At 38.4% G+C, this 16,794-nt stretch overlaps 1 protein-coding gene across 5 annotated transcripts in view; it reads right to left on the bottom strand.

The window, feature by feature from the left end:
* DNA2 (DNA replication helicase/nuclease 2) overlaps positions 1–16,794 on the bottom strand; it is a 39,731-nt gene that overhangs the window by 7,447 nt on the left and 15,490 nt on the right. For all 5 annotated transcript variants that reach the window (XM_072628788.1, XM_072628784.1, XM_072628785.1 and 2 more), the window contains 10 exons: positions 15,626–15,743; positions 14,657–14,822; positions 13,948–14,142; positions 6,733–6,963; positions 5,489–5,605; positions 5,297–5,406; positions 3,270–3,379; positions 2,404–2,628; positions 1,393–1,586; positions 1,199–1,288 (listed from right to left, as the gene is read on the bottom strand). In XM_072628788.1, coding sequence (XP_072484889.1) covers positions 1,199–1,288; positions 1,393–1,586; positions 2,404–2,628; positions 3,270–3,379; positions 5,297–5,406; positions 5,489–5,605; positions 6,733–6,963; positions 13,948–14,142; positions 14,657–14,822; positions 15,626–15,743 — 1,556 coding nt within the window. The remainder of the gene's footprint in view (positions 1–1,198; positions 1,289–1,392; positions 1,587–2,403; positions 2,629–3,269; positions 3,380–5,296; positions 5,407–5,488; positions 5,606–6,732; positions 6,964–13,947; positions 14,143–14,656; positions 14,823–15,625; positions 15,744–16,794) is intronic.

Genomic DNA, 16,794 nt, shown 5'->3' with positions numbered 1-16,794 from the left:
AAGGATTAGAAACAACATTATTAATTTTGGTAAATAAAACTTCATGGAAAAAATCAAGTATAATTAACACTGTTAGCATTCATTAATTCAGTAAACACATTGAAGACTTACTTTATCAAGAGCACAGTACAAGGAATAAGGGGAGATCCAAAGTTCAAATTAGATGCAGTCACTCTCCTCATGCAGTTTTAAAGTATAGGAGAAGGATAAGACAGCAGGGCCCCAAACTAGAATATGCAGTGTTGTGTTATAGGCAGATTAAAAAAGGGCAGACCTCAGTTCTGTGATGTTATTATCCACCCAGGGCACTAACTGAGGAGGTAGTACTTGAACTAGGATTTTAAAGAGGGCCAAAAATTCAACTGGTGAAAAGGAAAAGGCGAGGCCATTCCATATTCCAAGTCAAGTCATGAAAAAGGGAGAAAGCTGAGTAAAGAGTAAGCTAGGTTAGCTAGAACAGAGAAGACGTAAAGGCTAGGTGTGAACTCAAGTGAAACCAGAAAGCAAGAGACAGAGTGAGAAAATGATGCTGAGCAAGGCACAAGAGGTCAAGACGAGGATGTCTTCATAGGCTTAGTGTGAAGGAAAAAGTCGGAGAGGTAGAGATATAGGAAGTTATTGCTGGAGAGTTTAATCTCAAAATTACAGATTTGGGAGATAATGTAATTCTCAAAAATAGCCAAATCTGAGGTATGGCCATTATACAGGAGAGAAAGTGGTTGGGTTAAAGAAGGTAACATGAACATTAATGTCAAAAAGGACTGTGGCAGAAAACTGAGTAAAGAAAAAACAGCAACTAAAGCCCAAAAGTCTGTGAGGAAATGGATGAGCAACCTGGAAGGTAAGAACAAAGATGGGAAGACAGATGCTGCTACACAAAAGACTGAATGGACCACAGAAAAAGAAGAGTTATTCAGCTGTCCTGGTACAAGAATGGCCTATAAATGGCAGTGGAGAGCAAGACAGAAGCCCAGCTCTCCTCCTGACCCTGTGGTCAGGGGAAGTCAGAGGAGGAGCTTCTGGGGATAAAGAGATCTTGAAAATCTCTTGAGTATTAGTTTAAAGGTTCATGGACAGAGAGGAGTTTCTTGAGACTACAGCCAGGATCTAAAGGGCATAATGGAATGGGCTAAGATGGGAGAGCAGGGGTAAAGCAGAGCTCATTACAATAGGGATCATGATTCAGAGAGAGAAATACCTGTTCATCCTATACTGCACAGTCAACTGAACAACTGCATTTTGTTTCTGCTCCAGCCTCTTGAATAAGCTTTCACTCATACCAAGACCTCTATTATCAAATCAAATATATAAATTAGTGCACTGAATACTAAATTCCATGTTGGAAATTACACTTAGTGAAAATCCAGTTGTCCCTGGCCATACATTTCTTACCTTGCTTCACTATTCAGCACAAGAGGAGGAAGCTGTAGATGGTCTCCTACCAGTACAAACCGAGATGAAAAGAAGAGCGGGCCCAGACATGCTGGCTGGCTGATCTGGGAAGCTTCATCCACGATGCAAAAATCAAATCGTCTTCGGGAAAATATTGGGTGGTTTATTCCCATACATGTTGTTGCAACTATAGGCTAAAAATACACAAGAAAGGAATTATTTTAAAATACAGTCTAATGGTCATTTGTCTGCATTTGGCTCCAAAAACCCTAAATGCAAAGCAACAAGATTTTCTTTGTTATTTAATAACAAAAGTCCTGAGACAGCACTCTAAATGCCACTTAGCTTCTAACATAAACCTGAAAACATTATCAAGGAGGGACAAAATCAAATATTTTCTCTAGACAACACCAACACTGGTAAATAAAGCATTTGCTGAACCTCTGAGTTGGGAAAGGTTTGAAAAGCCTTCAAGTGCAACGTTCTCTTTCTACAGATGAATGAAGTGAGGCCTAAGAAGGTGAAGTCACCCACTCAAGCTAGGTAACACAGAGCCGAGACCAGGCCTGGGACCCGTGATTCTCTGGCTAGAGCTCTGTCACCACCCTGTCTCCCATATCGAAATCAGAAACCTCCACAGAATGTTAATCCAAATGGGGTTAAGAAATTACTAAATCTAAAAAGAGTAACATATCATAACTCAGTCATTTTAGTATTCAATCAGACTGTTAAGGGAATTGGTTGCAAGTGCCTAAATTATCTCTTAGTACAAAGAGGACATGCTACTTAAGAAAACAAACAAACAAACCTCTTCCCCAAATTTTATAAAATGTCAAGTAATGAATCCCTAGAAGATTTTTGAAAATCTCTTTTCTCTGTGGCAGCAGTGAGCACAAAAACAGAGGCAAGTAATACACGGTGTTGGGCGTGACTGTTATACACTCCAACTTGCTCCCTCATCACGATGCCACACAAGCAGATGAGACAACATCGCACCAACACTTGGCTTACTTGGCTGCTGTAGAGCTCTTCCAGAGCAGTTAAGGATTTAATAGCTCTTTCTCTGCAGATTTCTTCCTCTGTAAATTTCTGAATGCTGGGATGAACCTTCTGAGTTTGGCCCAAACGCAAAAATCCTACTTTAAATTTCATTAACTTCAAAAGAATGTTATCAACAGCTGAGTGAGTGTAACTGGTCAACAAAACACTGAAGCCACATGCATAGAGGATTCTTACCTAAGAATGAGATACAGGAAAAGTTTTTTTAAAAAGCTACTTTAAATTTCAGATAATTCTTAACACATATTCAATGCTACATACAGATATACTAGAAAACCTAAAATAAAACATCACAAAGAGGGAAGGAAAAGTTTTCCACTAGAAAGCCAGACCGTTGAACAAAAATGATACGATATTAACAAAACTGATAATATGCTCTTAAACTGTGTTAAAACTTTAATTTTCTATACTATTACTTTAAAAGTTTTTCCACACAAGTAAAATCTAAGAAAAACTTATAGTATCCAGCATCTAGCCCTCAGTACAATTCATCACTCGTATAGGGAAGAGGAACAAATAAAATATACTCAAACCACAATGAAATAAAAAATAAAACAAATTTATCATATGATGGCAATCATTTTCTCAATTCAGGATTATAATGATGCTATCTCAAAAGTGAGAGAATAAGCCATTTCATAAAGATATTTTTAATTCTTATTATGCTTCTCTGAGTGCATCCTTTGAATTGAAAAGATGCTGATAAAAAATATATATTATATGTAATACATATATGTGTGTATATATATACACACACAAAAAAAACATATGTATATTTGTACACACACACACACACACACACAAATATAGATCCTCACAAGGGCACATATTGTTGTAGTTTTCCCAGTCCCAGGCATTCCGACAATAAGTGTGTAGTCTTTTGAAAGAAGTACTTTTTTCATTGCTTGCCTCTGGGGTTTATTCAAACCTATATTTTAAAATATTTTAGAAGAAAGAAAAAGATGGATTTTAAACAATAAATGAAGTACTATTAGAACAATATTTTAGTTCTGATTTCTCACAAACTAGGATGTGGCTTCTTCTACCTAGAAGCAACCACAGACTCTTAAAGGCCATGCCACAGCAGCACAAGGGCTCACTGAGTCTCCCCTGCTGAAAGCCTTTCCAGGTACCTCCCACAACAGACTAAGGAGCAGCGAGTGAAAAACAGAGAGGCTTAGCACCACTAGGCCAGCCACAGGGCCATGAATCCTTTGGTCATAACCACTTAGGAAACAGACAAATCCAAGAGGGCCTGCAGTCCCCTGCCCCCTCTGCTTCTGTAGTGCTGGTGGCACAACAGCAGAAAAGGAGACAGAGGGTGCCAAGAATCACAGGGTTTAAGCACCAGGTCAGCTGCTGGTGACCTGACTGAGATCCCGCCTCAGTGATTGACAAGTAGCCATACTATGGGAGGAGGTGGAGTTGGGTCATGGCCCTCTCCTAACTGCAGTCAGACCACATTAAGAAGGGGCAGCTAAGTAAGAGGACCACTCACTGGTTTTCCTCAAGAATAGTCTACCTAGTGTGCCTTGATTAAAGGATGAGAGAAAAAAGGCAGGCTCTGGCCAATCAGCCACAGAAAGTGAAGATATAATACCCCACAGGCTAATTGTTTGACCACAGAGAGGCACTTGATTTGGAGGAGCAAAATACAGCCATCAAGGCTTTCCTCCTATGTGATCTTTTATGAGGATTCCTTGAGGGAGATTACAACAGGAATAACTTCATTCAATAATCATTTGATTAATAAAATCTGTGGAGGCATAAAGGTGCTAATCAAAGGTGTTCACCACGACCACAGGGGATTTCTAGAGCAAAATCTAAATCAAAGGGACTATGCCTAGAGGGGTCCCTCCAGGAACTTCTAACTTAGAAAGGTATCGGTTGATTGTATCAAGCCCAGAAACACTCTTGGAACCTCCCAAACAAGACTCATCATCACTCAGAAGGAAGGCCCTAACTACCCACAAAAGGAAAAACCAAGTGAATGAAGAATGCTGACACAGTCATCCAATAGGCACTATTCAGATGGGTGGGTAACCCTTAGAGGTGGTCCACAAGGACATTCATGTTGGAAAAATGCTGCAGATGAACAAAGAAATGAGCCTACATAAGGTGAGGAGGAAGAAAACAGGCTGGACAAAATTTGGGAAATGAGATAATGTTTTCAATTAACCCTAATTCCTCTTTGAAACAAAAACTCATCTCTATGTTGAATAGCTATGTACTACAGAATACTAGAATCTCTGAATAACCAAAGAAATCTATGCATGGAACAGGGAACTGGCTGATCATACAGCACCAAAGAAGGACAACTGGTGGACAAAGCACAAGCTTCAACAGTATTCACACAATAGCAATAGATGTAGAGGGATAGCTAAGTAGCCAAAATTTATATAGCACTTCTTAAGTGTCAGGCACTGTGCTGACCACTTTAAAGTTATTATCTCATTTGATCATCATAACAACCTTGTGAAAGAGGTACTACCATTACCCCCATTTTACAGGTGAGAAAACTGAAGCAAACAGAAGAAGTTAAGTGACTTGCCCAAGTCACACAGCTAATAAGTGCTGGAAGCTGAATCAGCATGCAGATCTTCCTGACTCCAAGCCTGGCGCTCTATCCACTGCACCACCTAGCTGCTTCTCTGTCCCCAAACCCTTCCGATAGATTTAAGGAAGGTCATGACTTGCAAAAGATGAGAAGGCATGAGTGTGACCTGCTCTACAGGTGGGAGCACTGTCAATCCCACTGAAGTAGGACCAGAGACCAGCTTGCAGTTTTAATACTAAGTAGAAAAACAGAAGCAAATAAAAAAATAACACCAATTACAGCTCCTACCTTTTAAAATGTTGGCAACTCTGTCCTTTGCTTCATGTGGAAGCACAGAACTCAGATACTGTACGAACTGTGGTTCACGGAAGTCAACAATTAAATCTCGAAGTTTTTCACTGGGGAGAAAAAAACGTTGTTTTACTACCACGGTGCCCTCAAAAAGCCTACTGAAATGCTGAGTTACTTCTTCCTACCAACCTCGTAGGGGTGTTCTCCATCAACTTAGAAAGGTTTCCTAGGGGAGTTTCAATGCCACCAATTCTTTCTTCATAATCTAATCTAAACAAAGTTGACTCAGGTAATTTTGACAAATTCCTGAAACAAAATAAAATGCACACATAGAAAAACACTTTTCATTTAGAAAATTCCAATTTAAGAAACATAGGAAGTAAACAACTAGTTAAAAAGATGAATTCTGAACATGGAATTTAGATTAATTAACCATTGTTTAAAATGCAGGAAAGATAGGTTCCTGGGGGCAGCTAACAAAGGGAGTAACAAAGGGTATTTGCTGGTAGTCTTAAAAATCGAATCAAAGGGCCTTCACCTGGAAAAGAAGAGAGGAAGAAAACTGCCCCTACATTTTCCTCAAGTTACATCCCATCCAGAATAGCTATAATGTAGGAACAACATTAATAGAAGCACTCAGAAGGTCACAGGAGACAAAATTCAAAAAAGCCCTCAATCCCAGTCTGAGGCCTCAGCCGTCCACTCAAAAGGCAGAACTGAGCAGGAAGAAACAAGAGTCTATCAAAACAACCTATCTATCACTGGAGGGGCAGTAGGCTGTAATGGATGGCACCTAGGTTCAAGGCTGGCAAAGCCTGCCAAGTCCAGGTAGGGTGACCCTAAAAAGGCCCTGTCAAGGTCCCCAGCCACTCTCTCCCCAGAGCAGCAGCTTTTCTGTGTCCAGAGAGGGAGGATGCTCACCAAGAGCTTCCAACATCGATGAAGCTACAGGAGCTAACTTTTTAATAAGTTGATTGCTAGAGCGGAAACGATGGGAACTTTGGGAGGATATGACAACTTCTTAGATTCTGTGATAGAATAGGAAGGGGAAACTGAGAACAGTTCATTATGCAGCCTTTATTTTGGAAAAGCAGATTTCAAAGGGTTCAGAGAAAGTATAGATAGAACACCCACTACTCAGTTAGGGTCACAATCTGGTCAGTGCAGGTACATCCCTCCATGCCTTCCTAACTTGTCTCTTCCTTATACAAGGGCTCCTGTACATCTTCCAATGAGGATCTAATCAAGGCAACAGAGGCCTTTCTTTTCTCTTTTTAATTATCTATTCAACTAATTATCTATTCAACTCCTCAATCTTGACATTCATGTTTAACCAAGAGAGTCTAGGTTGCAAAACAACTTTTTAAAACTTCTCTACTCCCATTACTTAAATATTTTTACTGATTTTTCAGAAACAGGAGAAATGGATTCACCTGTCTAGTAAACAGGTGACCGTGGTCATGCTGATCTCTTTCACATATCCACTACTTAAAGCAAGCAACCTTCTTTCTTCTCCACTTAGAATGACTCTGTCTCCCGTCATGAGATTTGTATTAGGTATAGCACCATGTTTATGTTGGAAAGTGTATAAATATCGTCCACTACGAATAGTCTGGACATCTTTGATCCTAATCAGATTTCCAATGCAGTCACCATGCTTCTCCCTATAACATGAAAAGACATACAAAGAAACCTCTTATTAATATCATCACATTTGTGTCTTCTCACCATTGCATCTTTTTTTTTTCCTCCTGGACCCATGAGACTTATGCTCAAGTACCAAATTCATCAAATTTCCATCGCATTTCCCACTATCTACACTCATGTTTCATAAGTATTTGTTAAACATCTACATTTTTTGTTATGAAACCAACCCCAGTGAGAGGGTCCAAGACACATATAACCTGAAGAGGTCTGTCTGGTGACAGCAAGAATCAAGCCCTCTCTTCTCTTTCCCCACAAGAAAGATCCAAGTGCAAAGTCCTGAAAATCTGAAAGCTAGAACCTTGAAAGAAAGATGCAGTGGGCCCAACATGTAGGAGATCCCAGGTCACTAGCACTCTGTTCTAAGACACCAAAAAGGGCCTTGAAGATCCAGTGTTCCTAAATTGGAGGCATGCTTCATCTAGGAACAACTGAGTTAACACAGGAAGCCAGTGGCTCAGACTAAGACCAAGAAGTGCTGACCACCCCAGACAAAAGCATAGCAGAGAATGGCTCTGTCGTAGAACAATTCAGGTACCAAAACTGGAGAGACGAGTCAAAGATAGTGACCAGTATAAAAAATTACTGTAGATCTGGAGATTTCTCAGAAGAAGAGAAAACTCAAGAGATTCAAAGAAAAAAAATGGTTTTTGCACAAGGACTACAAAAACGAAGCAGAAGATAAAAAAGAAAATAAAACCCTGGAAGAAAAAATTAGAAGAATAAATAACTCAGAAATCAAAAAAACCTTTCCCAAGTAATGTACCCACTGAAAACTAGAAGAGACCAGAAAGAAATTATGACTTTATAAGATAACAAGAAATATCACAACAAAATCAAAAGATCAAAAAAAAAAACCGAAGAAAAAGGTATTTGATATCAAAAAACTTTAGTTGTCATGAAGAGAACTTAATAATTACTGGATTTCCTGAAAAGTATATCTTTTTTTTTGCAAAGCACAGACACTGTATTTCAAAATATCATCGATGAAAAATGGTCAAATCTTTCAGAGTCAGAGGGCAAAATGAAGACAGAATCTACCTATAACATCCTGGAAAAAAACCTCACATCCCAAGGAATGTTACAGCCCAAATCCAGAGCTCACATAAAGGAAAAACACTGAAAGCAGCTAGAACAAAGCAGAGTAAGTGTCAAAGAATCACAGCCAGAATCACTAGAGACCTTGTGTCTTCTATTATAAAGGTAGAGATCTTAGAACACAATATTCCTAAAGGGAAAAGATACAGGCTGACAACCACGAATAATTTACTATGCAAAGCTGAGCATAAGTCTCCAGGAAAAAAACGGACCTTTCATAAAACAAAGGACTTGGAAGTATTTCAGCTGAAAAGACCTGAGCTGTGTAGCATTTTCCAAGGACAAGAACAACAGAGGCCCTGGGAGAAGATCAAATGGTTCTGTCCTGAGGGATGGAAGAGAAGAAAGAAAAGGAGGAAGACACAATGTCACAGAAAAGAGAAAAAGTAGGAAAAGTAGGTGGTGTGGGGAGGGTGGAGAGCTCCCTACTTGTCTTAACTGGGTTACTGAGAAAAAGAGTGTGTAAACCTGAAGGAAAGAATGGGGGAGAGGGCAGCAGGTGAACCTCCCTCTTCTCTGAACTAGACAAAGGAGTGTCAAACACGAACACACACACGCATGCACGCACACACACACGAATTCAATAGGGACAGGAAGAAGAATAATGATGGGGAATTGCAAGCAAAATAAACTTTCTGATCTAGAAGGGGAATTAAAAAGATAAAAAACCTAGCATCCCAAGGGGGGCCCAACAACTGAGGAATGGCTGAACAAATTATGTGCAAGGTAGCACAGTAAGAAACAAGGGAAGAGAAGATTTCAGAGAATTCTGGGCCTTACAAAAAGAGGCAGAGTAAGACGGGAGAACAATTTATACCAAGACAACATGGTAAAGAAACACAGCTTCAAATGTCTTAAGCCCTAGCATCAGTTCAATGACCAAACATGTCTTTGATGAAGCACATGCTCCACACTTCCGAACACAGACGTAGTGGACTTGAGCGTTTAGAGACAAGTGTTTTGGACACAAACATGGTGGATCTGTTTTGCTTGATCATGCTTCTTCATTACAAGGGTTTTTTTTTCTCTTGATTTTTTAAGGAGTGATGAGTGGGAGACCCAAAGAGAGCCATGAGAACAGAAGGAAGTTCAAAAGGAAACACAGACAAACAAGATAATTCTGAAAGCAACGTGCTGGGGCCAACGAGGGAATTTATTTTCCCTGACTACTTTCTCAAAATGGGAGAGAGGAGAAGTAGGAAGCAGAGAAGATGAAACTTTTTTGGAAAAGAAGTATTTTACAAAGTGACATGATGAATTTATCATACACTACCTAAAAAAAGCAAGGAAAGTAAGAAGAATGAAACAGAAATATGTGGCATCATATACAGTCCTCTATTCTGCTGCATGATATGGAAACAGACTTTTTGATGTTAAAGAAATATTAATTTTAAAAAATTTAAAAAAAGTCACCAACCCTAAAGAGTAACCACATTAGGCCATTTTACCTCCTTTTAGTTCTAGAAGAGAGACCTTAGAAATCTTTCAGCAAAAGCCTATGGACAAGAGTACCTATGAAAAGTACATTAAAATAAACAAATAAAACATTTATTTTATAAAATAATTATATTATATATTATATATAACAAAAATATAAAATTTATACATATTTTATACATATATAAATATATATTATTTAAAATTTTATTTTATAAAATAAATTAAAATATTTAATGCCTGAAAAGAGATCTTCTGGGCCCATGACAAAAGTGAGAAGGCAGTAGTTATCATCTGGTTTTCTCAAGAAGCTATACTGCCTCTGAAAGATTTAAGAATTATGAAAAATAACCAACTACTACTCCAGAGGCCCAATACCAAAGCACATTAATCACTCTCCTCCTGACAAAGCTGGCGCTCTCAAAGCTATGCTCACTTCCAGGACTGAGAATAAAATCTTCTGTCTGACAGTCAAAAGTCCTTCCCAACCTGCTCCCCTTTCACAATTCCAGTCTTCTCACCCCTGCCCTCCATGTCCTCTGATCTGATGTCACCAGCCTCTTTGCTACGCTGCATCTCCCCTCACACCAGAGCATCTTCCCCGGTCCTCTGCAATGCTCTTCTGCCTCATCTTCACCTCCAGGTTTCCCTAGCTTCCTGCAAGTCTTAGTTAAAGCCCCACCTTTATTTAGTTTAACATGTTTGACAGTCCCCAGTTTCCTCAGAAGGTACACCAACAGCATTTCAAGTCATTTATAAAGAGTGAGTCTTAGGGAAAAGGATAAACACCAAAATGCAACTTTAGAAAACAGGCCATCATAAACAACTGGCAAAGTTGCAGGTTACTAAATAAACCCAGATATATCATCTGCATTTCTATATATTACTAACAAAGCCCAACAGCAAAAGATAGAAAGAGAAATCCCATTTAAAGCTACCATAGATGCTATGAAATGTCTGGGAGTTCACCTGCCAAGACAAACCCAGGGACTATATGAACACAATTATAAAACACTTTTCACACAAAGTCAGATCTAAGTTAAGTGGAAAAACATCAGTTGCTCATGGGTAGGCCGAGCTAATATAATAAAAATAACAATTCTACTTAAATTAATATACCTATTTAGTGCCATACCAATCAAACTACCAGATAATTATTTTCTGCAGCTAGAAAAAATAATATCAAAATTCATCTGGAAGAAAAAAAGGTCCAGAATATCAAGGGAACTAATGAAAAGAAATGCTAGGGAAAGTGGTCTAGCCCTAACAGATCTCAAATTGTATTACAAAAAGCAGCAATCATCAAAACCACTTGGTACTGGCTAAGAAACAGATGGGTAGATCTGTAGAATAAGTTAGGTACTCAAGACACAGGAGTTAATGAATATACCAATCTACTGTTTGATAATCCCAAGGACCCCAGCTTCTGGGATAGGAACTCACTGTTTGACAAAAAATTGCTGGGAAAACTAGATAACAGTGTGGCGGAAATTGCGCATAGACCAATGCCTGACACTGTACATAAGAATAAAGTCCAAATGGGTACATGATCTAGCTATAAAGATTGATACTATAAACAAATTAGGGGAGCAAGGAAAAGTGCATTTATCAGATTTATGGAGAAGGGAAGAATTTTTGACCAAACAAGAGAGAAACAACATTATGAAGTGCAAAATGGCTCATTTTGATTACATTAAATTGAAAAGTTTTTGCACAACCAAATCCAATGCAACCAAGATTAGGAGGGAAGCAGAAAACTGGGAAAGAATTTTTGCAACTAGTACCTATGACAAAAAAATCTATAGAGATCTGAGTCAAATGTACAAGAATACAAGTCATTCCCCAATTGAAAAATGGTCAAAGGATATGAACAGGCAGTTTTCAGAGGAAGAAATTAAAGCTATCTAAAGTAATATGAAAAAATGCTCTAAATCACTATTGATTAGAGTGATGCAAATCAAAACAACTCTGAGATATCACATCACACTTATCAGATTGGCTAATATGACAAAACAGGAAGATGATAAATGTTGGAGAAGATGTGGGAGAGTTTGAACTAATTCATTGTTGGTGGAGCTGTGACCTGATCCAACCTGGATGAAATTTGGAGAGGAATTTGGAACTATGCCCAAAGGGCTACAAAAATGTGTATACCCTTTGACCCAGCAATACCCCTTCTAGGACTGTATTCCCAAGAAATCATAAAAATGGGAAAGGGTCCCACATGTACAAAAATATTTATAGCAACTCTCTTTGTGGTTGCCAGAAACTGGAAATCAAGGGGATGCCCATCAGCTGGGGAAAGACTGAATAAATTGTGCTATATGAATGTAATGGAATACTATTGTGCTATAAGAAATGATGAACAGGAGGACTTCAGAGAAGCCTGGAAAGACATATATGACCTGATGCTGAGTGAAAGGAGCAGAACCAGGAGAACGTTGTACACAGCAACAATCATAGTGTGCCAGGAATTGTTCTGGTAGACTTAGTACTTCATTGCAATGCTAAGACTTAAAAAATCCCAATGGTCTTTGGAAGCAAAATGCCTTTCACATCCAGAGAAAGAACTATGGAACTGGATCGCAGACAGAAGCAGACCATTTTCTTTTGTATTATGTGTTCTTTTGTTTTGTTTTATGGTTTCTCCCATTCATTTTAATTCTTCTATGCAACATATATTTAATAGGAATGTATGTGTAGAACCTATATAACATTGTATGCCATCTCAGGGAGGGACGGGGGAAGAAGGAGGGAATAAAAGGGAGGGAGAAGAAAAAAATCTAAGATATATGGAACTGATTGTTGAACACTGAAAACAAATAAAATAATTTAATTTAAAAAAGAAAAAAGAAAACAGGCCATCCAGTAAACAGGAAAGTGAGGTGACACCCGTGAACTAGGGGAAGGATGAACAAGTTGGGGCATATGATTGATGGAATACTACTGTGCTATGAGAAATGATGAGCAGAGTGGCTTCAGAAAAAACCTGGGAAGATGTATATGAACTGATACAAAGTGAGAGAAGCAGAAGCAGAATGTTGTACTCGGTAAAAACAGTATTGTAACAATCATCTGTGGAAGTCCTAGCTGTTCTGATCAATACAATTCAAGACAATTCCAAAAGATCCATGATGAAAAATGCTGTCTACCTCCAAAGACAGAACTGATGGATGAACTGAGTGCAGAGTGAAACACATTTTTTTTTAACTTTATTTTTCTTGGGATTTTTTTCGGTGTGTGTTTTCCTTTGTATCTTGGCTAATAGGGAAATATGTTTTACATGACTTCACACATATTGCTTGCCTTCTCAATAGGTGGGGGAGAGGCTAAATGGAGAGAATTTAAAACTCAGAATTTTCATAAATGAATGTCAGTTTTTTTACATGTAATTGGGAGATACTTTACAAAATAAATTTTGAAAATTTAAAAGAAAATAGGCCATCAAATATATCAAAAGAATCTTAGCAGTATTCCTTTTCATAGTAGTCAAAACTGGAAACAAAATGCATGCCTTTCAAAGAGGGAATGGCTGAGCAAATTGTGACATTGGAATATAATAGAATATTATTGTTCCATAGGAAATGAATAAGAAGTAGTCAGAGAAACTTAGGAAGACTTGTAAATGTATAAAATAAAATGCATAGGATTACAAAGGGAACCAACAGTATTGAGACACAGCAATGAAAATATTAAAAAATCAAGTTCACGGATTCTAATCAAGAGCCCTGCACTGGTCCCATTGCATTTCCTTGGTATCAGTGCAGTGGCTGGACTTGACCCTCTGTTTCCCCAAGCTCTCACTATAGAGTGTGCCTAAGCAGGCCACTGTTAGATATGTGCTACAACTTATTATGTTTACTATTGCCTTAATGAAAACCTTGATTATTCAAAAAAGTTTGGCCACATTAGAAAATGGCCACATTAGAAAAACTGAATGCTTGCAAAATATCTCCTATCCAGATGTGCTGCTGGGTGATCAGTTCACTGAGCCCATATTAGCATCTATTTCTAGTTTTGGGACTGCAGATTAACAATGAGCAACAGCCAGAGTTAAAAAGAAGCAATAGAAGGGATCTAGATTATATTTCATAAAATATGGCTATGATCCCAAGCTGCAGCTTGATCCAAGAGACCATCTTTCTATCACCAGTGTTCACCTGGCAATAATGTGTGTAATGCTAGTCTTCAAATGATCTGTAATTAATGCTTTATTTCAATTCTGAAAGGACTACCAAGAACCTTGGAGATTAACTACTAAACTCCCCCATTCTCCATACAAGGCTACACAGATATCATAAATAAATGGCAGAGCCAGAATTTAATCCAGGCTCTGAATTCAAATGCAGGGTTCCTTCCATTAGATGCCAGGGTCTACACAACCTAACAGAGCAAAACATTCTACTTACCTTTCCCAGAGTGACATTAACCATATATTTTTGTGGCTCCTCCTGTTATCCTTTGACTGGGACTCCAGGGTTAACATTAGATACCAAAGGCTGAAGTACTGAAGATGGGAATGCTTTAAGTGCTGTGTAGCCTTTTCGATTTTAGGCAGCATGGCGAGAGGAATGAAGCTCTTGTCCATTTGTTGTTCGACTGCTCTAAATCAAAATTCAGTGTCAAAAAGGTACTGGAAACAAGTCAGGTTATGACATTAACTATCTCTGAAGTAAACAGAGATCTAGGGTTAGTAGTATAAATCACTCTTCTCCTACTTTAGATATTATTCAGCATTTTAAGTAGACTCAGAGGACTTTTGAAATATAAAACACATAAGAAACTAATCCATATTGAATGGAAGTAGTCTGCAGTGATGGCAGGAGACCTCATATCTATGAGATCATAGATTTGAAACAAATGGGGAAGGAGGCAGCATTTTAATAACCATAATAAATCCATGAAGGTTAATTCCATCACCACTATTAAGCTGAACTCAATCTGCTACAAATTTGTGATAGTTCTCTGTATAGAGGAGGGCGGGATCTGTACTGACACATAGAAAGAGAGACAGTTAGATGCAGATATAGATAGACATAAAGGTAATATAAAAACAGATGTTATCAATATAATTTTTAAGAACTATAACCTAAATTTAAACAATTTGAAACTCATTACCTGCTATAAAGAGCACAGTTGTACATTTGGGAGCAATATTTACAGGCATAACTATCATTAATGATTGGTGGCAAGTGTGCCAGCTGTGTTTGCTCCTTTCCCGCTGTGGATTTTGTGACACCATGGGACAAGTAGAATGCCATCTGGTTTCTTAGCTTTAATAACTCTATTTTTTTAAAGAAAAAAATATTAAATTCAGTTTAATTTGATTTGACCATCACACAAACTTTGTGTCAACCAAGTATTATCTGTAAGCATAAATATTATTATAAAGCAGCCAAGTGGTGCAGTAAATAGAGTACTGAACCTGAAGTCAGAAAGACCTGAGTTCAAATTCAGCCTCCAACACTTAGCTGCATGTCCCCAGGCAAGTCGTTTAACCTGTTTGCCTCAATTTTCTCATTTGTAAAATGGGGATAATGATAGCACCTACCTCACAGGGTTGTTGTGAGGAACAAACGAGATATTTGTTAAGTGTTTAGCTTAGTGTCTGGCCCATAATAGGTGGTTAATAAATGCTTATTTCCTTCCTATCTACATTTTAGTGGCTACTATTTGAAAGCCAAAAAAAAAAATCACAGAATCATAGATTTAGAGCTTGAAGGGACCTCAGAGTCAAATCACCTCATTTTACAGATCAGGAAACTGAGGCCTGAGGACGTCAAATGACTTACTTAAGATCAAACAGTAAGGCATTCTCTAGGGTTGGTTTTGAACCCAGGCATTCCTTACTCAGGAACAGAACTCTAAAAGGTTAAGGTTAATGTTTTCTAAAATCTAAATACAAGATTAAAAAAAAAGTTTTGCCTGGCTTTTAACATTTTTAACCCCAAACGAGAGATGAGATTTTTCACTATGCCCTGCAACAGTCCTGAGATAGTTTTCCAAGTAGACTATGTCAACGAAGGCTGAGAAAGTTTTATAATGTTAACAGTGAAAAGAACAAGGATAAATCAGGGTGTCCCTTACCTCTCCTATCAAGACGGCTGGCAGACACAGGGTACATGGTACCAGTCCGAAGGTAGAGAAGCAATCCAGCTTCTGGATCAGCCCTTTTTTCCTGGCTTAGTAATGTATACAGAACAACCTACAAGTCATTTTAAAATTTCATAAAATAATAGAAACAAATACTGATGAGAGTAAATGGGACTTCCTCGTAGGAATGATCTTCTTCCTAGTCAAACATCAATATCTCTCTCAATTTTGCTTCTACCTTGAAGAAACATCTAAATTGCCAACCACTTAAAAGCCAATATATAGAATTCTCCTGGTTTTTACAGTTTTATAAAGAGTTTATGAAGCCAGAATTTGTCAGGGGCTTATTTTTCCTCAACAGACTAGTGTTATATGCATTTAAAGTTACATTATGGGATATTAGTCAGGATTAGCATGCAGAACAAATAGTCAGTCCCTAATTCAGGAACAGGTTCTACCATCAAAGTTCATTTGTAAACTTCTTATATGAAATCAGAAAAGCATTTTGCCACAGAAGCAAAATCTAAGTATTGCTTCCATGTGGTACAGAAGTTCCTAATTTGATTGATAATGCATTTGTAGTATCAAGTTAACAGAACCAGAGAACTTAAGCACAGTGGGTTTCTACTGGAAAGAGGCTTCAGAATTCCAAGCTGGGACTCACAGGAGATCCCTCTAACTGGGCTAAATCAGAATCGGAATTCCCACTCGTCTACTCTGGCCCCCTTCCCCCCCTTCCAGGAGATGAGGAGTGCCCCTGCTCAAGGCTTTTAGTAGAAGTGTTGACCACAGCAAGGGGGCCAGCACGGTGGGTGCTTTGGGTTCTTGTTAGCATAACCCCCAGGGTCATATCTTCCTCCTGGCCAGAAGCTTTTCAATGCATTTCCTTCCTGATTCAGGCCTTCAGTGTTAGTCAGCCCATCTGTTTCCTGTCCTGATGCTACAACCTGTTTCTTCTGACCAAGGTTTCTCCCCCTGGGTGCCTGAATGGAAGAATGCAATCTCACTTTTTACAGCTAGTAAACAAGCAGACAGGACAAGTTAATGGCTCTTGTGTCTCACCCTCATCTTCACTTTCTCTTTTTGACTCAAATTCCATGAAGAAAGTGAATCATTGAAATAACACACTCAGCCTACCCAGATCATTCCATCACAGGAGGTAC

This window comes from Notamacropus eugenii, chromosome 1 (genome assembly GCF_028372415.1).
Source record: "Notamacropus eugenii isolate mMacEug1 chromosome 1, mMacEug1.pri_v2, whole genome shotgun sequence".
Taxonomy (NCBI): Eukaryota; Metazoa; Chordata; class Mammalia; order Diprotodontia; family Macropodidae; genus Notamacropus; species Notamacropus eugenii.
The sequence above is the reverse complement of the archived record's forward strand: the minus strand, read 5'-3'. Positions and strand labels throughout refer to the sequence as shown.